Source organism: Syngnathoides biaculeatus, chromosome 9 (assembly GCF_019802595.1).
Source record: "Syngnathoides biaculeatus isolate LvHL_M chromosome 9, ASM1980259v1, whole genome shotgun sequence".
In the NCBI taxonomy this organism is placed as follows: domain Eukaryota; kingdom Metazoa; phylum Chordata; class Actinopteri; order Syngnathiformes; family Syngnathidae; genus Syngnathoides; species Syngnathoides biaculeatus.
The window spans coordinates 7,799,754-7,823,835 of NC_084648.1; the positions used below are offsets into that span (position 1 = coordinate 7,799,754).

The window sequence follows — 24,082 nt, forward strand, 5'->3', positions numbered from 1 at the left end:
CAAGTGTTCAATAGAACTACGAGGACTTTTTTTTCTTCTTCATACCAAAGTATTAGCTTAGTTTGCACCATCAAGTTTCTAAAAGTCACCAGAATGCCTCTGTTGTCGCTTGCTACTGGCTAGAATAAGGAGGACCATTTATTTTAATGTCCTTAGTTTCCTTTTTTTAGTCTCCAGAATGCTGCTACTGTTGCTCGATTGGTAACGGGAACGAGCGGAACTTTTTTTTTTTTTTCGCTAAATGCATTTGCTTAGTTTACATCAGCAAATCTATGAAAGTCTCCAGATTGTCCCTCCTGCTCCTCGAATTCAGATGAGAGTAAAGATAATTTTATTTTTAAACATAAAAACTTGCTTATTTTTCTCCTGCAACTATCTTAAAATTTCCAGGATGCTTAAGAATGCTGACGTGAACAAGCATGATTACTTTTTAAAAGACAAATAAGTGTGCTTAGTTTGCACAAGCAAATCTCTGATGGTCAAGAATCGTGCTGCTATAGCACTGAATACAACTCGGAGTATTTTATTTCCGTTTGTTTCTGTTGCTGCTCGAGTGCTGACTCGGACTATGAAGACAATTTTAATTGATATGGTGGCATCCAAGATTTTATTGTGTCTTGTGTGTCCGAAATGATGGGACAGAGACGGTCAGCTGCTAAAAAGCTTCTTTTATCTGACACCAGAGTGACGTTCCGTAAAACAGAAACAGAATCGCACATGCAATTTGGGGGGATGGAAGGAAAGGAGGTGTGAGCAGACTTGTGGTGGGGTGGGTGGGGCTGGAGGGAATTAGTGGCACAGGTGTGGATTCTGATACACATCACATGTAACAACAACTTTTCTGTGACCTTTGAATCTCACTGGTATTTGCATTCTATTACATAAATATAATCTCTATTCTCACACATCTACCTGTACATCTACTATAACATAGTGCATATCTCCAATGTGTGCGTGTGCATGTGTGTGGGAGCGTGGGGGGAGACTCAAAACGTATTTAGTACTACGGTTTCTCCAAGGAAGGCCGATAATGAAATCTCAGCTACAAATACACGGCGGTGACATCTCTGTGTCAAGCATGTGTGTGCATACTGTGTGTGTTTGTGTGTATTGTGTGCATATGTGTCCACCTGAGGTCTACACAATGGCATGTCGCAAAAAGGAGAAAGACATAAGCATCGGATCAGACCCAGTTAGCCAGCAGTGGACAAAAAAAAAAAAAAAAAAAAAATCACTGATAAATGAGTCATTTTTTCCACACAGCTTGCCGTAGTTTCCTTGTTTTCTTGCTACACATCAGCAGACCTGAGTCAGATAAGAGTTTGGAAAACAAAAACTGAGAGTGACCGTTTTCAGCATGGCATTAATACCGTTAAAGGAAACATATTATGCATTTTTTCCCCTCCTCGACATGCTAAATTGTGCATTTACCAACATTCCAGACCTGCATTAGTTTTGCTAACGTGATAGTGTTTCTATGTAGTCTGTCATTTGCAAAAAAAAAAAAAATAGATCTTTACCTACTGTACTATTGTGGGTGGAGAAAGTGTATTATATCTATGCCAGTCACTGAACTGCGTCCCCTGATGTTTGACTGGTGACTAGAACTTGGAGGACCATGCATATATTTGATTGGTTGAACTTCGATGTAACCAGCCAGTCATTGAGTCTCCATCAGACGGACGGACGGTATTATGCTTGTGTGAGTCTTTAGAAGACTGATGCAGATTCTGCTTGAGTGCTAACTAAAAGTGGGACAATGTTTTTCAGAATTACATTCTCTGCGATTTCAGACTGTCTGAAATACAAAATGCCGCTGCTTGAGTGTTGACTAGCACAATTTTTTAACAAGCAAATGTGTCTACATTTTTATTAAAAAGTCACTTTCCATAATATGTCCCCTTTAAAAAGCAAGGCATTGGTGCAAGGAAGTGAGTGAAAAGACAGCTGACACGTGGTGCAATACAGGAAAACTACACTCTCCAGAATACTTGTATAAAACAGTTTTTAACCCAGGTGGGATGGATAATAAATTTTCATGCAGCCCCTCGATGCCGCACCTGTGGTCAAACACGCCATGTTGGGCATCAAAGACTGATGCTGACAGTATTTGGCCCACATGTGCCCCATTTTAGCCCTTTTCGTGGGTAAGTGGGCGCGAATAAGGAGCCCTCGTATTCTGTTTAATATTCCACATTCAGACCATACAAGTGACGGATACCTGTTTCCTCCAAGCAGCAGTGTTGTTGTATATGGTATGGAATTAATTGTTCAAAGTCTCGACCTAACCGTGAAGGAAGTTAAATATAGTGAGATACAACATATTGCCAAAAGTATTCACTCACCCATCCAAATAATCGGAATCCACAGGTGTATAAAATCAAGCACCTCGGCACGGAGACTGTTTCTACAAATATTTGAGAAAGAATGGGTTGCTTTCAGAACCAGCATGGAAATGTGATACGATGCCACCTCTGGAAAACGTCCAGTTTTGAAATTTCGTTGCTCCTGACTATTCCACAGTCGAGTGTCATATGTATTGTAAGAATGCAGAAGCGATGCTGAGATGCATAGTGCGGCGAGGTCGGCAAGTTTCTGCCGAGTTCTTCGAACTTCATGTGGCCTTAACATTAGCTCGACATCAGTGTGCAGAGGGCTTAGTGGAATGCGTTTCCATGGCCGAGCAGCTGCATTGGAGCCATACATAACCAAGTGCAAAGCAAAGTGTCAGATGCAGTGGTGTGAACCTCGCCGCCACTGGACTTTGGAGCAGCGGAGACTTATTCTCTGGAGTGACGACTCACGCTTCTCCATCTGGCAATCTGAAGGACGGGTCTGGGTTTGGCACTTGCTTGGAACTTGTCTGACTGCACTGAACCAAGTGTAAACTATAGTGGACACGGGATTATTGTGCGATGCTGTTTTTGGGCCCCTTCCTCTTCCTTCCCAGGATGACATCCACCAGTGCACAAAGACCTGAATGACAGAGTCTGGTGTGCAGGAATTTGATTAGCATGGACAGAATCTTGACCTAAATACAATGAAACACCTTGGGGATGAATTAGATCGGGAGAGCCAGATCTTCTCTCCCTTCATCAGTATGGAAGCTAAGAAGTACTCTTCAGGAAGAATTGTAAAAATTGCACATAAACACACAAACCTTGTGGATAGTTTTCCCCAAAAAGTTGACACTGTTATACAGTACCTGCAACCGGGTGGACTGACGTCACACTGAACCTTATGAATGAGAAATGAGATGCCACTTAAGTTCATATGTGAGTCAAGATTGGTGAACGATTACTTTTGGCAATATAGTGAATCACTGATCAATTCCAAACCATGTTGAGTGGTTCATTTTCAGACCTGTTGAGCTCAGAAGACCTGTTTGCACCAAGCAGCAGCATGGTTTAATATGGTCCACATTCATTTGGGTATCCATGTTCTTTCACTGATTCTCTCCCTGACCAATAGGAACCCAGCAGTCTGGTTCAGTGTGGTATGAATTTTTCATTTGGGCTTTTGCTGTCGAAAGTCTTGACTTAAATGTGAACAAAGTTAAAGGTACAGAAAACAATCATCCAAAGCACTTTTAGCGGTTCATTTCACACCCACAAAGACACTGTAGACCTGTTTCTACCAAGCAGTAGTACATTACGGTTTGCATTTATTTGGGGTTCTGTTTTTCAAAGTCTAAACCTAACCATGAAAAAAAAGTCAAGAGAAAAAAAAGTTAAATAAATAAATAATTTAAAAAAGAAACTGATTTGAGCCACTTTTAGGAGTTCGCTTTCAGATGCACCAATGTTACTGAAAACCTGTTTCCACCAAGCAGCAATATGGTTTTGGTTTAATTTGGTCTGCAGTCATTTGGGTATCCATTTTCTCTCAATAAGTCTCGACCATAACCACAAAGGAAACCAACGGTACTGACGTAATTGATTCCCATCACATTTGATGGTTCACTTTCCACCAAGCCACCAAGCAGCAGTTCCCTTTGTTACAAATCTCGACTCAACGCTGAAAAATTCAAACCGCCTATTGTCAATACGGGATGTCGATTTAACCCTTTTAAATCTCCAACTGGACACGGCCGCTTTGTGGGAAACCTCTTTGGAGGACAGACGTGGACATTCACGCACAAGATCACAGAAAATAACCTGGCAATGTTGTGTACTCGACAGAATCCACCTCTCTGTCAATGCCATTGTTATTGACAGTGCGATTAAAAACGTGGACATCAACTGTAAGCGGTTTCTGGTTCCAACAACCACAGTCCTGAATCACTGCCAGATTCCACAGGCAGATTTTGGAGTTCCAGGAACATTTTTCATTAAGATCCAGAGCCTAAATCCCCAGGTTCTAAACTCTTGCCTGTCATCCCAGAGTCAGCAAGGCGAGGTTGCTCTTAAGACGACTAATCCCGAGGAGTTGGAGCAACGGAGAACAGATAGTTCAAGGACAAGAGCATTGGCTCACCACAGAACAAACTGGAAGAGTTCTGAGCATGGTGGGATGACACAAAGTTTCATCTGTTCTTCCGGGAGTTTGTGTCCCTTTCTCGGCTGTTCTTTCTGTCTGTTTGCTGACATGTCAGCAAGAGGCTGTTGTTGGTGTTGGACAGATTCTCCCCCACGTCTTCATTGTGGGAATCCACAGAATCCTGTTGTGGGAGGCTGGGGCTCTGGTGCCCCTTGGCGGCCTGGTGGTGGGAATTGGAGCTGTGGTTCTTCACTGTAGGGTGAGCATGCTGGACTGGAGTGAGTTCTGATGGGTGACACGGTGGATCAAGATGCCGGGGTGGTGAGACATTAAAGGCGAGGCCTTCCTCCACCTGGCTGCCCTCGGGACTACCGGCGGCTGACAACGAGCCACTCTGGGACAGGTGCTACACACAGAGAAGTAATACTTTAGAGTCATGAACTCTGCCAAGGATGAAAAATGGAAAATTTTCCCATTTTACTCCTGCTAGCCAATACTTCTCTATTCTAGTCATGTATATAGCAGTAACAGCCAGTACAAAAACACTCAAAGAGAGAGTAAGGTTTGTTTTCCATATGATGGGTGACCATCCCACTTGACCTCCATGCAACCATACCATCATGACCAAAAATGAACAGTATTCGAACCATATCTATATATGGATCAGGTTGACATTGATTATATTTTTCCTTAGCCCGTGTTCTGTTGCTCTGATATATTTTTGCTAATGAAGCAACTAAAATTAAAACAGAAACAACTGAATGAATGAACACATAAATGGATGAGAAAGTGTGTGAACAGACACATTAACTAGGTAACAAGTAGACCAATGAACCAATCAATCAAAAGAAGGAACAACTAAACACAGAAACTAATTAGATAAATACTGAAGAAATGAGTAAGCCTGCAAGCAAAAGAACAAACATGCTGAATAACCAACCAACTAACTAATAATTGAAAAAAAAAATAAATGAGCTAACTAATAAAAGACCAAACGAATGAGATGAACTGGTCTTAAAAAGAAAACAAACAAACACGAACATTAACCAGCCAACGAAGAGATAATGAGTGGACAAGAAAACTTACTATAAACTAAGTAACACTAGCAAACTAAACAACCAACCAACAAAACAGAGAAAGAGAATAGCAAACAAATAAACAAATGAGTGTGAAAGCAAGCCAACAAACTAGCAAAGTAACTAAATAACGCACCATAAAAATCAAGGAAAGAATGAGCAGACAAACTCGCAGGCTAACCTTTTATACCAAACTAACCACCCATAGAACAAGTGAGCATTCAAGATAGCTAACTAACTAACAAAGTAGTGAGCAAAGCAGAGAGAGGAAACATACGAAAAGTAGTCTCACTTGCAAAAAAATAACATGCATTGAGATGTACGAACGAGACAAATTAACAACAACAACGAAAAAAAGACAACCAGAGACTGACTAGAACTTTATATTATCATATCTTCTGAATATCTTTGACTAACGACAACATTATTAACATACAAATGTATTGTCATTGTATTATTTTGTTTGGTATCTTTCTCTTTAGCTTCACGTACTATAATCTGAAAAAAAGATCTTGTTGGTCACTTTTAATCGAAGATACTGGCGCTGCAGGATTGCAAAAATCCTACCGCAACCTCTGTGCTCTTGTTGACTAATAGCATGAAGGTCAGTGGGTCTTAAAAAGGCAGATATTGGGGTATTGCTCCCCAAAAAATAAATCAAAAGCTAACGGCCATGGGAAGGGAGAAAAGAGCTTTAGGAGAACAAAGACTAAAGCCCACGAGAGATGTAATGAGATTAAGGAAAAACATGATAACCGGAAAGAAGAATCTAAACACAAGTGCGAGCCAAGAACAACGGCAGCCAACAAAGCCGTGCTGCACCCATGCTAATTAGCTCAGCGCCGCTGAGCGCTACCGGATCACAGAGGCATTGAGCTTTACAAAGCCACCAGGTAGAGAGAGAGAGCGATGGGTCACCATGGATACACAAGAGCTAAAAAAGACCAGGAGCTCTTTATTCTTGTTTCATGCGCACGCCAACTGAGGGAAGCGAGTCAATGTGGATTAAGCTTGGATTAAATGAGGGTCTGTTAGTAATAATTAAAGATACATTGGGAGGTGCGCTAGGTGCAGCACTTGGTGTGAGTAGAACAGAAAATGCAGAAAATGCAAATATCATAGGGATAATTTCTTTGAAAAACTTTGGACTGAAGGAAAACTGAAGATGTACAAGGTGAGCCGAAAATGGCTGTTTCAAACCAAAATGGCAGACTTACTGGTTGTTTTTGGACATAGCTCTTTGATACCAACAGTATTTCTGCATCAACTTCCGATAGACATACCCACCAAATTACATTTTGCGATGTGAAACTGGCTTTCGAGACGTTTTTTTTTTTTTTTTTTTTTAAATACTATGGTGAGAAAATAGAGTAAAAATGGCCACTTCAAACCAAAGTATCAGACTTCCGTTGTCTTTTAAGGCTTGGCTTCTTGACACTTTTTATGGGTCTCCTAACGGCGGACATGCCTAAATTGCTGCCGGGCTAATTTTGGGAGGAATGTCAGGGACTGCTACCAAATATAAATTCTCACTCACATAAACATACCTGTACGAGTTTGGAATTTATGATCCTGGAATAAGGATCCATCTCGTCTCTAATTGTTTCACAAATTGATACACATGTCAGTTCCTCACCAATCCTTCCATGCACACACTCATCAATCCATTCAGCCGGTCTTTATACCCGTGAGCGCACCGTCCCGCTGTTGGCTCTGGGTGAGTGGAGGGACGCCCAGGAGGCCAGCCGGGATGGAGCCCTGTCTCGAGGGTTGGCGGCGGGGTGAAAGAACTCAGCCGGGAGGTGGAAGAGCGACAAAGCCCTGAGGCCTCCATCTCTGCAGCTTACGCACTCATCTTCAAAAAAAAAAAAATTCTGTTGTTTCACATTTCATTAGCCGTGTCAGGTTTTGACATTTTACACTTCACTGCTGTGCCACGTTTGGTTACTTCACATTTCATGAGTCACTGTTTGAAATTCCACTGTTGCAGGTTTTACTGTTTCATGAGCGGCTATTTGATTTGCAACCTTTTTTAAAACTTGCTGTAAGAAATTTTGATCCGTTTTAGAGTTTTGTTGTGTCACATTCTTGTATTTCAGAATTTGCTGTTTCACATTTTGTCAGTTTGCATTTTGATGTTTCACTTTTTCCCATTTACCAGTTAATATTCCACCCATACATTTTTCCATTTCAGGTTTCACAGTTTTAGATGCTGCTGTCTTAAATTTTGTTGTTTCACAGTTAGCTACTTAATGCTTTGGCTTGTTTGGCTGTTTTGTCTCATGTTTTAGCCTTTTGCTATGTGACATTAAATATTAAGTAGTTAATGTTTTGCTCTTTTAAATTTCATTATTTAACGATTGGCTGTTTCATGGTTCTGTTCTGTTGCTTCACATTTTTGTTTCACACTGTAAATAAAAGTTTTGCAGCATCACATTTTTTCATTTTTCTATTTTGCCATTATTTCACCATTTCCCTTATTTAGCCATTTACTTTTTTCCATCTAAATTGTTCACTTATTTCAGGATTTGCTCTAACATTTTGCTTTTTCATGTTTTGCTGTGTAACTTTTTTCTGTTTTGCCATTTCAATTTAGACCATTTCACTTTCCTGTGTTTCACATTTTGTCACTTTACATTTACTTTACACTTTTATGTTTTGCTGTTTAAATTTTGCAACCTCATTTGCGCTTTTAGCGTTTACGTTTTGCTAAATGGAATGTTTTGCTTTTCTAAATTTCAAATTTCATTGTTTTCCCTGAAAATCACCTTTATAAAATCTTAGTTATTTAACAGATTCTGTTTTTGATCTTTTTTTCCAGCTCGAAAAAAAAACATAATTTCTGCTGGTACCTGTGCAACAAGTTGGGCTTTGGCGTTCCACCGAAGGCCGACACAAGTGAGGATGGACGGTCGCCTCAGTGAGTTGGTGAACCTCCTCCTCTTCATCTTCTTCCTCTCTTCTGCACGTGGCTTGACAAGGGATTCCTGTGTAGAGACTTTCGGTATTTGACTCACCCAAACTGTGTGAGTCACAACTGCTGGTCTCCTGAAGGAGAAGAAAGACGGAAGATGTAAGTATGTTTGTGTGTGTGTGTTATTGTACCTATGTGCGTGTGTTTGCCTGTGTGTGTGTGTGTGTGTGTGAGTGCGATTGTACCTGGCTTCCTTCTTTTAGCATCTGGTAGCTGTTCTGTTCATCCAGGCTGAGATCATCGGGCAGCGCTGGTGATGATGATTTGTCAGACAGCTGCTCCGACATCAGTGACATCCTCTCTACCTCCGCCAGACAGACCTGAGACCCCCCCCCCAACATAGTCAGCCGCCGAATCGGCGTCTGTTTGTGTGTCTGTGTCTGCATACCTCTTGTGTGTGTCCATCATTGTCCTTGCAAATGGGGGAGTAATGATGGAAGACTGAGCCAGAGAGGTTGTCAATCATATCGCCTTCTGCAGAGTCTTTGATGAGCAGAGAAACACTGTCCAGCCACTGGCTCTCCTGTCACACATCCACACCCATGCACACACATACACATACGAATAATGTACAGGTAGTGTGCAATTGATTTGTTGTTGGAAGTTGAAATGTTAGGGACAGCATGTGTGTCTGTGCTGAGGGCCATCTCGGTAAAGAATCTGAGCTAGCCCGCATCGGCAGATCGTTCTGGATTTCCAATTGCTAAATCTAACTTGAAATGCTAACGCCTGTATCGAAACCTGAATTAGAAACTGTAACCTGATCTTGAAACGCTGCTTTAAAATTGTAACCTGATCATTACCTAGGCTTAAAACACAGATTTGAAGTTTTGAACTTGTCTTCAAACTCGAATTCAAAACCCGATTTATTCTGATCTTTAAACCCTAACCCTAGCTTTAATAACCAAATTGTAACTTTGGTTTGTAACACTAATGCTGTCTTCAAACCTTAACTATAAAAAAAAAAAAAAAATTCTTGAAACTACACATTTAAAACCCTGTCACAATCTTGAATCCCTATTTTAAAGTCACTGCACTGTCTCGACACACATATTGGAAATGCTAACCCTAAATTAAAATCCTAACTCTTACTTGAAAGCCCAATTAAAAACTCTAATTTGAAACCATTACTCCAAAGCTTTAATTACTAAACCTAAAATGAAAGACAAACCATGTCTTCAAATGCTCTCCGTATGGTGAAACCTCATGTTGAAACCTTAAACATAGTTTCAAATACTTGTGATTTCTTGAAACCTTACCCATGACTAAAAATAAAAAACTAAATGCGGCTTGAGATCCAAACCACACCTTGAAATCCAAAATTGAAACTCTAAATTGAACTTTGAATCTCCAATCTTGACACCTTCTTCTTTATTTGAAATCATAAAACTTAAACCCCATCACAATATTAAAACCAAAACTGGAAAACCTAACCTTGTCTCCTACCACTCATTAGAATCTCTAATTTGGAACCCTAACCCAATCTCGAGACCCTAACTAACCCTGACTTGAGACATTATTTTAAAACCCAAATTTTGATACCTTGATCGTGGGATGAAACCATAATTTGAAACCCCACCCCAGGCTCCAAACCCTATCCTGATCTCCAAATGTAAAACCCTTGATTTCCAACATGGGCATCATATGTACAAACTACAAACCATTTCAAATATAAATAATGATCACAATTCATGACGATAATCAAATAGAATAATTTACCTGAGCAGGAGAATAAAGTCGACATCTGTGGTTCGTGTGACCTTCCTGAGGAGCCCCGACTCCACCACCGCCTCCCTCCTTTGGCAGCGTCATCAAAGCTCCGCTCTGCCCCCCGACTGCACCCGCCGCTGTTCCGCCGCCCACTCCGCCGACAGCCCCACCCGTGGCCCCCGCGATGGCCCCGATGCCACCCATTATGCAGCACAGGCCGCCCTGGGCCAGCTCCATCTCGATCTCGGCGTCCATCTCGGCGTCCTCCTGCGCCTCCTTGTTGGAGTCGTCCAGGTGCTTCATGAGCACGGCCACCACCACGTTGATGAGGACGAACTGGGCCGTCAAGACGAACGACACGAAGTACAAAGGAGAGATGAACTGGAGCCCCGCGTGGCAGCCGTAGTCGCCGACCGGACGCCCCGGAGGGCACTCGCGGAGGGTGTCCTTGGGGGGCAGAAGGTGGGAGGGAGACACCCCATTCAAACAGGTGAAAAAGCCAACATTAACAAAGACAACATTAGCATCACATCTACTAATTCTTATTTTAGCAGTGGCAGCTAACATCAGCATGTTACGGTGGTGCCTTTAGATGATGTTCAAGTTTTTCGACCTGCGAGATATGTCTTTTTTTGTTTTGTTTTGATATAACTAGCAAGTTCAACTTTGAGGTACAAACGCTGTAGGGTGCTAATGAATTCAACCCAATCACTTCACAATCAGCAGCGCCTTGGCAAAAAGTAAACAACAGAAGTTTTGTGTCAAACTAAACATCAAACAAACCAAATTACACGAGTATTTCAAAGAACCTTAGCTTAGCCTTTCAGGGCACTAGCTTGATGTTTCACTATTTACCATCTATATTGCAGTGCTTTCACCCTTTAAACCACTCACTGAAAACAAATGCTGCAGCAACAACGTGTACTGCAACAATATGACAGGACCCTCATTCATATATTCTTTATCCTTTGCGTATAATGACAAAAATTACTGCCGAATTGATGAGCTGACGAATTAAACAGGATTATGAATCCTTCTTAACCTCTAGCCAGGACATGCCCTGCTGCAAAATGATCGGTTGCATCCAATCTCACATAACAGAAAACGAGCAGAATGTTTTGAAAGGAGGACGACTAAGCTACCGTTGAGTAGTAGTCTTCATTCTGTTGTGTGCTTGAGAGATTGTTTAGCCTTTTGACTGAGTCTTTGCTTTCATTATTCACTCCATCAGGCAGGGATGCCTGGTCGCTGCGAGGGAGCCAATGGGTGACCTTTTCCCTTTCAGGCACTTCACTGGCTTAGTGACATTGTGTAGAATTATAACAAAACACATTCAGCTCTCAGTGTGATGCAATTCACTTCTATATAAGTGCCTGCTACAACCATAATAATACACACAATTAAATAAGAGTGATCAAAGGTGGGCATAATGTATGTATTGGACCTGAGAAAAGTGACTTTGAAAAAATAGTGTTATGTTGCAGTATCAAATTCACGGTGAGTTTTCATATTGAAAAAAAATTGTTTTTTGGATTGAAATTGTGTCTTTTGACAAATTAAGGTCACAGTATTATGAAAATTATTTATTTCTAAAAAAATGTTACATTTTTAAGAAAATACATAATCTTTTTTCTGAGGGGAAAATATTTTGGGGAAGAAAATATAGTATTTTTATATAGTATAGTATTGATTTTCAAGGAAAATGTTCCAATTGTTTTTCTAATCTTCAAGAAAGAAGTAATATTAAGATGGTTATAGTTGCGTTTATAAAGAAAAAGACTTGGTATAAAAAAAGTTGAACAACAACAAACACTAATAAGAAGTACAGTATAATAATAATATCATGAGAATAACGGTTTTCCAAGTGCTTTAAATTTTACAAAAAAATTCTCAAAAAACCCCAAAACATTTTCACAGAAAAGAAATTCACATTTTTAGTTTTCAAGATTCAAGTACTTTTTCAAAAAAATAATCAAATTTATTTGGGGAAAAATTCCAAATATTACAGCTTTAACAGCTGTGTTTTCAAGAAAAAAAAATCATAGTATATATATATATATATATGTAGTATCATAGTAATTACAAAAAAGGTCCTTTTGGGTGAAGGAAAAAGTTGTAACATTCCCAGATAAATGATTTGATGATTTGAAATAAAAAGTATATACGTATATTTATTTGAAAGAAAGTTAGCATTTTAAAGATAAAAGTTAAAATATGATCCAAATAACGGTACAGCACATCTACAACATCAACAGCACATTGTGATCTTTCAATGAATTTTTTTTTCTCAGAAAAAAATATTCACGTCACCAGAATGTATATTAAAATGTATTTTTTAACTATGTAAGCTTTAGTACACATATAATTAAAAGAAGCGACAAACCTTCATGATTCCATTCCAGTTGTCGCCCGTGGAGACCTGGAAGAGGGTGAGAAACGCCATTCCGAAGTTCTCGAAGGTCGCATGACGGCTCATGCCCTCGCACGGATAGTCAATGTTGCACACTGACAGTTTTTGGACCCCCCCCCCAAAAAAAAGGAATTCTTGAACTTAGCACATTCGAGTACGCAATGACTCGAATAATAATTAAAGTATTTACATCCCCAGTAGGGGGCGTGAAACTTCTTACCCAGCTCTCCAAAGAGCTCCACACCGAGGGCAGCATAGATGAAGAAGAGCAACATGAACAGCAGGCCCAGATTTCCCACCTGATGCACAAAAATAATGGTGCACTGAATATTTTCTTGCACAATTATCATCATCAAATGACTTCTTTCATCTGCTAATAATGATAAATGCAGACAGTTTCAGAAAATGAGGTAATGCAAAATTTTGTGAGCTCACAGTTTTGTAATAAAGAAATTCCCAAAAGTAAAATATTAATTGGAATTAAAGGATTTCTGTCATGTATTTGTCGCAAAGGTTCTTTGAAACCTTCAAAAAGTCTTGTGAAATCCGGTGAACCTAAAAGGTAAAAACAGTTCCAAAGTCACAGGTTTTTATATTTTCCAAGAAAAAAATAGCTTTCAGTGGGAACAAGTCATAATAATAATAAAAAAAAACATTTTTGCCGCGATTTCGTATTATGAGAATAAAGTCAGAATAAAGAGAGTAGAATCATAATTTTCCAAGATTTTTGTAAGTCACATTTACTCAGAAAAAAATGTCACAACATTATCGCATGTCCTGGATTTTTTTTTTTTTTTTATGAGAATATAGTCAATTTTTTCAATCAAAAATATTTATTTGAGAAAAAAGTCTGGAAGTTTAAAAAAAGATGTAATATTTTAAAAAAAAAACATTTTTTTTCAGGAAAAAAATATTTAAAAAAAATTTCTTTGGGAGGGTGGAGCAGAAAAAAAGCAAATTTGAATCAGGCGAATTAAGCAATATTGAGTAACATTTTGTAAAACATGCTTTTGCTGCATCCAGCAAAACGTGTCTCGACTATGAAGGGTAGAAGGAAATCTCAAGACTATCAACGCATCCAACTCGACTCAGATAAGGATCTTTTTAAGGAGCCAACAATTTTGACTCATTAATGGAGGGAAGGCAGGTAAAGATAAATTCATGAAATGCCTCTTGTGACTTTTCCAAAGCAAATGAAGTTCACCAAGAAAAGGAAGGAAAATTTCATCAAAGATGCCTCCCTCAAGGTCCCAATTCTCATTGGGGGAACCTTCCGCGGACAGCAGCCATTGATCATTGCGCAAATGTTAATCAACTCCTGGGAGTTCTTGCGTCCGTGTTTGCTCACCTGAGGCAGAGCTTGGACGACAGTATCCAGCAAAGCTCTCATCCCGGTTGCCATTTTAAGCAGCTTCAACACTTCAAAAAGAGAACACACGCACACAAGCACACACACACTGAGAAAACAAGTGAAAGATCACAAACAGGATAGATAAAGCTGGATGAGAGGAACCAGGAAAAAATGAGAGTATACGTGATCAATAGATGGAGACTCTCCAATTTCTGCAGGCCTGATTTTCAAATGCTACCAAAAGTTGGCAGGAAGAGATAATAATGACTTGTGAGAGATGAGCCAGCGTTAACGAGTACAGTAGAGTATGGGATAGGTTTGCCTAACATCCATCCGTGTGCTCATCAGTCATGTATTTGGCTAAATTAAGAAATGTGTGGGAAATTTTTTTATTTTCATTGTCAAACTTTCATCTTAGGACTTTTCCCCAAAGAATATATAACTTGTTCAGAGGAGGACCTGTCGGGTAAGCGTAGTGACACGTTCTCCCGTAGACCTGGACAGACGCTAAACATTACCTTGGGTGATAAAACCACAAGATCAGTCACCAGTTCGCCTCCAACAGGCTATAAAAGCTCCACTCGGTTGGGTCGTTAATTACTGACAGCCGCTGTTTGATTAGCACATCACGGCCGTGGGCCGGGGTCCTCGCTCGCCGCGAAAGGTCGCGGAGGGATCGCTTGGGAAAGATGGGATAAAGGGCAATTGCCGTAATTACCTTTTATCCAACGCCATTCATACTTGAAGCGCTGGAGCCCAGGGAGCGAAGATAGTCAAGGAGGATTTATGCGAGGGAGAATTATTTGGAAATGGCAAAGTAATGTTTCATGGAGGAAATTAAAGAAAAGCACAATGTCACTATATCCCACGAGACCTCAGTTTAGCATCGCTGGGATCATTCAGCATACAAATGGAGTTTTCTTTCTGACACCAATTCCAAATATGTCAAGCCATATTCACTGTCTTGGGTTTTCAAAGCAGAGGCCAGCATCTTAGAGCATATTTCAACTGATCTTTTAGGACCCACAGAATATAGTAAAAGAATCTCTTTTGACCTGGAAAAAACATTTATAGCTTTTTCAGTTTATGACACTGTCATGCTCCTGGCATCCTGCCCAGGCTGGGCGTGGCCAGCCAATTAGTCGGCACACACCCGCACATTGTTTCGGCTGATTATGCCCGGTACTTATAGGACTCGGTGACGACTGGTCCTCCGCCAGATCGTTGAGGTTCATGCCCTGTTCCAGCACTCCCGTATCCCTGATCGTCAACCCGTGTGTATCGACCTTCGCCTGTTCTCTGACCGTGTACTGACTCCTGCCTGCCCGCTGACTTGCTCTCTACCCCCAATGTCCCAACTACCGCTGGTGTACCTGACTGCCTGCCCGATCCCCGACCTTGGAGTCATAAACATTTTTCCAGAATTACCTCTGCGTCTCCCGTGTACTCCTGCATTTGGGTCCTTCCTCTGTTCCGATGGGTCGTGACAGACGCAAAAAAACCTTAAAAAGTACAGTAACTTTAAATGCTCTTTTTCACTTTCACCTCAAACTGTAGAACAAAACCGAGACTGAAAAAGGTCTGAATTTGTTTCATCTTTTCTCATGATCGCGACACACCGTTTCTATGACCGTGGCACATACTCTGTTTGTACTGTACAAAAACAGTGCTTTCGATTGTGAGGTACCAAAACTTGGACGACTCCAACGGGTTGGCATTTCTCTTCTCATAATACACTTGACAAGCCGACATCCACGGACTAGTCTTTGTCCTCTACTGAAAAGTAAAAAACTTCTTCCATGGATTTGAAAAATACATACGATTCCAATTGACAAATACAAAATACACATCTACAGAAGTGAGTTAACAGTGTAATAATTGTTTTAACAGCCATACGGTTTTTGGAAAAGGGTTGGTAATAGTTACAGGGGGTTTGTGGGTTAGTCTCAGGGTTGGGATTTGTCACAATCTTTCCAGCCTGCTGTGGTGGAATTTTCCACTCTGATCCTGGTCTCACTTCGCTTTCTTAGCAAACCAGCCACACCTGCTGAGGCTTGTTTTTCAGCCATCTTCTAAGCAGCCTCACTCCACTCCAGCTTTGCCGGATCATGCTCGCATTGTGCTAGACTTTCCATTGATCGCTTGCAGATTGACTACTTTGTCCTGACTTGGTTGTTCCTAGTAATGGCGATACGAAGAGTCATAAAGCACCGTAGTACTTCAGTCATTGGGTCGAGTAATTCGCAATTTCTTGATGCTTCGTGTGCACACAATACCCCCTGTGGGATATGTGCATAATCACAGGCAGCAGCATCTAAACCATGTGACCTTTTTGCATCTTTTTTGCTTTTTTGGATGACGATGTATGACAAATGGTTTAATGCTTCACGGTTGCTCTTAGCCTTATGATTTAAGGTTAGCAGGTTACAGTTTTTATGTTTAGATGAAAGTTGATGTCAAAATTAGATTAGGTTACGTTTCACATTAATCTGTGGGTTAGGCAATTGTATTAGTTTTATTGTTAATGGTTAGGATTGAGGTTTAGGGTGCGTTGAAGGGTTATATTTGGGTTAGGTGTAGTTGTGGGGCTGCTGGATGGGATCTCTATTCTTGTGTGTGTACCTCTCGCTATCCTGAGCACCCTCATAATCCTGATGATTGTTGGATTGATCGGTAAAGAGGCGTTGATCTCAATCTCCTCCAGCGTGATGCCCATCACCGACAGCAACACGATGGCCAGATCCAATTGGTTCCACCTGCGCACACACACACGTCTGTAAGTCTGCAGAAGTAGGAGCAAGTGAATTGCGAGTGTCATCAATGTTCGAGCCTGAGAACCGCTCAGTTATGTTAATTCTCCAATGAATATTAATATTAACTTCACGCATCATTTGCATGATTTTCCCACCAGTAGCATCATCGCACCTGAGCACCGACTCTTTCATGAATATCTACCTCGGTATGAGAAGATGGGCGTCAATTCCGCCAAGGCCCCCAGGACATCCTACCTCATTATAATTTAGTACCTCTTCCAAGAGAGATGAAATCTGTGTTGGTTTTCATGCAATGAATCAAAGAAAAATACTTGTTACACTAGTATGACAATTAAGAATATTCAAATGTTACTCAAACACCACATGTACAATATCTGGCAAATGTTAGAGGTAAGGGGTCACAAAAAGCGTAATTTCCGGCCTATAAGCTGTGACGTATTTCACAGGCTTTCAACCCTGCGGTTTATACGGTGATGCGGTGAATTTGTGCATTTTTTCTAATGGCCGGAAGGGGGCACTCAAGGGGAAAATGTAAGAGTGAGACCGGTGGAATATATGTGCCGAGTATGTGACTTTTACCGGTCTAGCCCTGTCCGCGCTGCGCTAGCGTGTTACTATCGTGTCTCAGTGATTTTTACCGGTATGTTTTTTTTTTTTTTAACCAGCCCTGTTAGCGCCGCGCTAGCGCAAAGCTAGCATTAGTGTTAGTTAGTGTTAGAGCGTTAAACTCTCTGTGTACCATCTTTCTTTGTAAATATTTCGTGTTTCAATGCCGGTTTCAATGTGGGGACTTGCAGCTTTTACACAGCTGTGGCGTATGTATGTACCAAATGGTATTTCCTTTACAAACGTACTGGGGGACTTAGTTAGTTAGTTAGTTAGTTAGTGTAGCATTGCAAAAGGACAACAAAACAGTCCAACCCGCTGAATATGAGGTGTACCATCTAGTAAAGAAGTCTAAAAGAATCACAAATACAACTTTCTTTTGGGGAAGTCTATTCCCTGACAAATTGAAGAAATAAATACATCTTTCCACAGACCAGATGTTATGTCCGGCCAGGAGAAGGAGGAAGTAGTACAGACAATAATGTAAACCCCCTCAAAACTGGGTGGCTCGGGAGATCCAAAACAGAAAAGGAGAAGACAAATGCAGTATAAAATAGAAATAATGAGTCCTGTCATCCATGGATGAAATGGGGAGTAGACAGGAAGTAAAAAGCTTCCTTCAGCACGTTTCTAAAAATGGAGCAGCAGATGTAATAAAATATATTTCCACGGTGGGAACTGCTGAAGTAATATGCAGCAACAGCTGCTCCATGCAACCGCCATGCTGGACGGTAGACGACTCTGCTGATATTGATATCCATTAAAATTCTATTTTTTGCACCTGCACAGCTTTAGCGTGGGCATCAAAATATATTATTCCTCCCAAAAAACAGAAAACAAATGTCACCACCAGTTTGTTTCCCGACTGAAGGCGTGTTTTTTTTTTGTCCAAATGGATTAGTCACACACGGACAAACATGACTTTCACTCATCCATATCCATGAAAATGAAATGTTAACTCCAAATGAAAGCAGCGAGCACCCCCGCAAAAGTCAAGGGATCTGAGTTATTAGAGAATCGTGTTTTATGGCGAGTCATCAAATTTTGTTGCCATGGTCTGCCCACACGCAATGACCGACACTCAATTTCTTCGGCATTTTCCTAGCAGTTTTTCTACGTTCAATTTGGCAGCTACGCGACAACTAGGTTCAAATTTGGTAGCTATTAGCCGATGTCTAGGATAAGTCTGGTTTGAAGGACACCTCAAAATGTGCCCTCAATGGAAGCTTTAACCCAGAAGGGTAGACGTTCTGTATATTCAGGGATGTATTTCTTTTTAGTTGATGATGATCAGACTATCTACATTGCATTCTCCAGAAGACAGATGTTGGAAACACTAGATTAAAAAAAAAAAGATCAACTATTTGTTGATTTCAAAGTAATTTTCAAGGAAAGCCGTTTTATTAAATTGTTAGCTGTGCTGTTAAATGCAGCCATTGATTTGAGTGGGAAGGCCAGAGGCATCAATGGCGGATACTGATCATCTTGTATCTCGCTGGAATAACATTGTGGTTATTTTTTGTTTTTTGGTAACTGATGTTTTGAGTCTACTCATGATGGACATGGCAACATTTAATGTTGCTTCAGGGGCTGATTTTTAAAGATCAAATCACTTCCTTTTTGATTGAATCTTTTATAGCAGGTCATAAAACTTTGTTGCCATACAACACCCACACACAATGAAGCAATCGAAAAGTGTTCCCAATTTACGATCAACAATCTTCCTAGTGTATGTTGTTAAAGTTAAAAGCCATTGGAGAAAATCTCTTAGACTTGTCACTATTAAGAGTGCCTGGAAAAAAAATGGCTGTTAAATTGTTGATTCTAAAATGGCAGTCTTCTTTTGTCTTTCCAACCACGGCTTTTTGGGACGTTTTTGTGAGGCTAAAATTTTGCGACCAGAAACTGGTTTCAGGGCCTGAATTTTCCTAGGACAATTCTGAACAAATTTGTCTTTGAAAGACCCCAGAAAATGGCGCAAAAACAGTGGTGCCTTGGTTCTCGAACACAATCCGTTCCAGAAGGCTGGTTGAAAACCACAACGTTCGAAAACCAAAGCACATTTTCCCCTTACAATGAATGGAAAATGAAATAATGCGTTCCAAGCCTAAAAAAATAGTTTAAGCATTTTTTTTAGCTTTTCCTGATAATAAACTGCATAGTAGAAATACATAAGAAATATAAGATAGATATATTGATATATATTAAGAAATATATTTTTTTTGCTTAAAATGTATGCTTTAGCATAGTAGAGTATGCTAGGCTGGGAGTGCATTGCTGTATCTGTAGCGACTCGGCCCCCAGTCTTGTAAACTTTTTTTTTTTATTAACAAAAGTGCAGTATAACTTTAAGCAAGCAATGATGAGGGGGAAAAAAAAAATTGTTTTTTTATTTGCACAGAAAGTATGTAACGTAAAAAAATAATAACGTGCAACTAGAGGTAGGGTTAATGGAACAAAAGCAAAAAGCAATGCAAAACAACAGTGTCAAATGCCTTCGGTGGGGGTGACTCGCTCCTTTTTCACAAAGAATGAATCTAATGTTTGTTTCTGCCATCTTTTAAGCACCTTTCTGAAGTGGCTCATAACAACATCATTAAAATTTTGCTGTGCTCTGCAACATTCAGCTTTATTCAGGTGATGAAGTGCTACAAAAATATGGATGTCGTTCCATTTAGCGCAGATAGCTTTAATGTGGGCACTTGAAACATCCTTCCTGCCTTCAGCCTCAGACGACATCTCCTCCCTTCCTCGCCGACACTATCGCCAGCTAACTGCTGCTCGTTCACAAAAATAAGAAACAACTTTTCGACTTCCTCCGAGATCTGTGGCCTCTGCTTTGTCAACACGGTCTCTCCTTGAGCAACATCACTTGCTGTGAGGGCATCCTTGTGTTTTAGAATGGTGCTGATCGTCGTTTTCGCCATGTCATACTTCTTCGATGACTCAGAAACACGCACACCACATTCGTGCTCGTCTATCAAATCCTTCTTGAAGTCGACAGTTTTACGTGCCACTTTCCTTTTTTCAGCGCCAGCAGTTCCACTTGCCTTCTTTAGAGCCATGATCGGGGGTTAATGTTGCTCAAATTGAAGAAAAAAAAAGTCACTACAGTACTGGGAAACGTCCGCGGCAGAGGAGTGTGTGAGTCAACTGGTTGTAATGCGTGCGGTCGCAGACATTACGTCTTTTACGTTTTTTTGGGGGGTGCGTTCGGAAGTACAATAAGAAATCATCGTGGGTCAGCTTTTCGTTCGAAAACCAAAGCAAAAAAAATCTCAATTTTCGTTCGAAAACCGAGGTACCACTGTAATTGTAAAATGGCAGCTTCAAACAAAAATGTCAGACTTCCCCTTTTCAGGTACAGCTTCTCAAGATGTTTTTGACCGTCTACTCATGATTGACATCGCTCCCAAATTTTATGTTGCTAAGTGAAACTGGTTTTGGGAGCTGAATTTTCCGAACATTCGCCATCCTTTTCGTACCTGTCCTTGAAAAAACGTCGAAATCCGAAGGCCACAAGCTTTAGCGTCGCTTCAATGACAAATGTGGACGTGAAGAAGTAGTTGCAGTACTTCAGTGCCGTCTCCAGAGACTAAGACAGAAAAAAAAAAAAAAAAAATACAATACATGTTTTGAAATCAGACTGCTGCTGTAATGAATGTCACGCAGGGCTGTCCAATGACAGCCCCCGCAGGTCCGGAAATGCTGGCCAATTACAGTAGAGTCTCATCATGTAGTTTGGTGGGACTTAAGAACGAACATCATTTATACGATACTAATTTAATTCTTAATGCCTTATTTTTTGCCACAATTAAATAAATAGATCAAATGAATTACCTAGAGATAACATGAAATAATTAATAATTCAGTTAATTAAATTGTGAGTATATTGAACCCTATTTCAGTTAAAAAGGCCATTAAATAAATGCAAATGTCTTGAAAATACTAATCCATCCATTTACCATATTTTCAATTCACCTGCAAAGATTGTCTGAATATTTCATGATTATTTGTTATTATCACCAAGTTGGTATTTTAAATGACACTACTTAAGTAGTCTGCCATGTTGTTCACGTCCAAGGCTTCAGATTTACTGTACGTATCTTATCTTGTTCTTCTTTTCCTTTTGGCTTGTCCCGTAAGCGGTCACCACAGAGTGTCATCTCAGATGAACGCATATTTGTTTGGCACAGTTTTTATGCCGGATGCCCTTCCTAACCAACCACTTTCCATTTAGCCGGGGGGAGAAGTTTACAGAACCTGGTATTCCCAGGCAGTCTCCCATTCAAGTATGAACCAGGGCCAAACCTGCTTAGCTTCTGAGATCTGACGAGATCGGGTGCTCTCAGGATAGTATGGCCGTAAGCCCCGTATGTATCTTATATAGGTGTTAAATAATGTGCGTTACATGTATATAAGTTATATACGTGTTTTTCTAGATCTTACCTGAGGCTGGCTGTAGTGCTCAAGTGACATGGTGATGACATTGATGCAGATGATGAAGGTGATAACCAGGTCCAGGTAGTGGCTGGTGCACAGCGTGTGGATGGCCAGTCTTGCCGGGCCATAGGAGGCGAAGTAAGGAAGCTTCTGGGCCTCTGGACATGAACACATAATGTTAAGGATGCTGAGTTTGAGGCGGGGGGAAATTGGAAACATACTGTTTACATTGGGCATCATTTATTATTTGTAGAAACGGTCATTACGCTGCAAAATCATAGTTGGACTCGTGATGTGACCGGTCAATTTTCCATTTACCATCGTAAAGCTTTCATTTATAATTCCTTCTAAAAGACAGGCTCTTACCAGTCGAGGTGCAATCTGCATAAACCACGGCCCCATTCCCCCTTAAAAGGGCATCCGTTTGATAAGCGATGAGTGAGTCTGTTATTGATGTTATTGATGGACATTTGTCAACTGTAAACTTCATCGAATGTTGCTTGAGATTTGCAGCATGTGTACTCGGTCGATACAAACATTTTGAAGCCTCGGATCAACAGGTTGTGCGAGTACATGCTTGATGGCTTGTTGAATGACTACTGCCAGGCGGATACAAGTGCGGTACAAGCACTTGAACGGAAAGGGGGTGAAAGTTATGAGCTGTCCGTTTCACGGTTATTTAGAACATTTCGTCAACTTCTTAGCAAATTCCTGGTTTTAGTTCTTGTTACAGTTTTTATACAATACCGTAGTTTCAACACATTATGTATCTTGGGCAACATTCTTTCACAAGATGATCCTTTAATATTTATTTGCACACATAGCCATGATGAGGTTGTAAATTTGTTGGCAGAGTAGACACACATTCATGTGGGAACATACTGATTTGTACATTTTAGATAAATGCCGAGTGACTGCGATACTGGATTTGAGGTAGCTGGAAAATTTAAAACAAGGTCTGATGCATAAGAACTTTCAACTTTCCAAGTGTTCATGGAGGCAGCATTTGCCGATGCAATGACATAATGGTTTCTTTCATTTTGACCATGGTATTATTTTTAACCGGCATGGTGTGTCAGCTGGAAAGCGTTGGCCTCACAGTTCTAAGCTCCCAGATTCAATGCCGGACCCGCCTGTGTGGAGTTTGTATGTTCTTTCCTTGCTTGCATGGGTTTCCTCCGGGCACTCTGGTTTCCTCCCACATCCCCAAAACATGCAACATTAATTGGACACTGTAAATTGCCCCTAGGTGTGATTGTGAGTGTGGCTCTTTGTCTCAATGTGCCCTGCGATTGGCTGGCAACCAGTTCAGGGTGAACCCCGCCTCCTGCCCGTTGACAGCTAGGACAGGCTCCAGCACTCCCCGCAACCCTTGGATGGATGTTATCTTTAGTCTCGTTTTGGGCTCTATTTAAATAAACATAATACAGTATAGCTCTAATATTTTGGAATCAGCTGACACCCATCCTTCCATCTTTAACCGCTTAACCGGGTTTGCGGGGGCAGCAGCTTTAGCAAAAAGCTTTATATCATTTGTGTGTCGACTTTGAATACATTACAAAATGGGGTTGCTATTAGCATTAGCAAAGCATTTTTTTGTTTTTTTTTTTGCAAGGGATGGGGGCAATCGTGTCTTACTGCGCCGCTTCTTCTCCATGCGTCGCTGGCGCTTCTCCTCACGCCTCCTGGCCTCTTCCACCTCTTGGTGTTGGCGACACTTGTGGAAGTTCTCCACAACCACGCCCACAAACATGTTGAGCACAAAGAAGCTGACGATGAGCAGGAAGGAGATGAAATAAAGCAGCATCCAGGGGCTGTTGTTGATCACTGGCTGTAAAAAGGAACGACAACAATGGGGGACAAAGTTACTGTGCTCACATAATCAGTTTTTTTTTTCTTTTCAGAGTTAAAATATAAAGTTTCCACCATATCAGACTACTGAGGTGTTCCCAATAAAATGTCCAGCGTGGACATACTGGAAGACTGCATATTAAAAATATATTGTATATTTTATCCCGCATTTCATCTTTTTAAAAGTAAAATCCCTGTCTGGTTTCTATAGATGTGTCAGCCAATTATCTCAACCCAAGCAGCCAGCTCTGCACAAAAAAAAAAAAATACATATTCCGGTTCTGTATAAATATGACGCTACGAGTAAAATACATCCAGAAGATTGGAGAAGGAGCAGGCAAAAGTTATTACACCACATCATTACCAAGCAACAATCGTGGTTCAAATGTCACCAAAAAGCAGCAGCAG

At 40.6% G+C, this 24,082-nt stretch overlaps 1 protein-coding gene and 1 pseudogene across 1 annotated transcript in view; both read right to left on the minus strand.

The window, feature by feature from the left end:
- Positions 1-732: 732 nt before the first annotated feature.
- The window catches only part of LOC133505620 (voltage-dependent T-type calcium channel subunit alpha-1I-like), a 145,429-nt gene continuing 122,079 nt past the window's right edge, over positions 733-24,082 (minus strand). The window contains exons 27-39 of the mRNA XM_061828843.1: positions 23,462-23,654; positions 21,830-21,981; positions 20,866-20,975; positions 16,623-16,756; positions 13,998-14,068; positions 12,870-12,948; positions 12,623-12,744; positions 10,249-10,686; positions 8,918-9,052; positions 8,715-8,849; positions 8,408-8,603; positions 7,241-7,410; positions 733-4,885 (exon numbers count right to left, since the gene is read on the minus strand). Coding sequence (XP_061684827.1) covers positions 4,526-4,885; positions 7,241-7,410; positions 8,408-8,603; positions 8,715-8,849; positions 8,918-9,052; positions 10,249-10,686; positions 12,623-12,744; positions 12,870-12,948; positions 13,998-14,068; positions 16,623-16,756; positions 20,866-20,975; positions 21,830-21,981; positions 23,462-23,654 — 2,295 coding nt within the window. The 3' untranslated portion in view covers positions 733-4,525. The remainder of the gene's footprint in view (positions 4,886-7,240; positions 7,411-8,407; positions 8,604-8,714; positions 8,850-8,917; positions 9,053-10,248; positions 10,687-12,622; positions 12,745-12,869; positions 12,949-13,997; positions 14,069-16,622; positions 16,757-20,865; positions 20,976-21,829; positions 21,982-23,461; positions 23,655-24,082) is intronic.
- Positions 21,632-21,750, minus strand: LOC133506818 (5S ribosomal RNA; annotated as a pseudogene).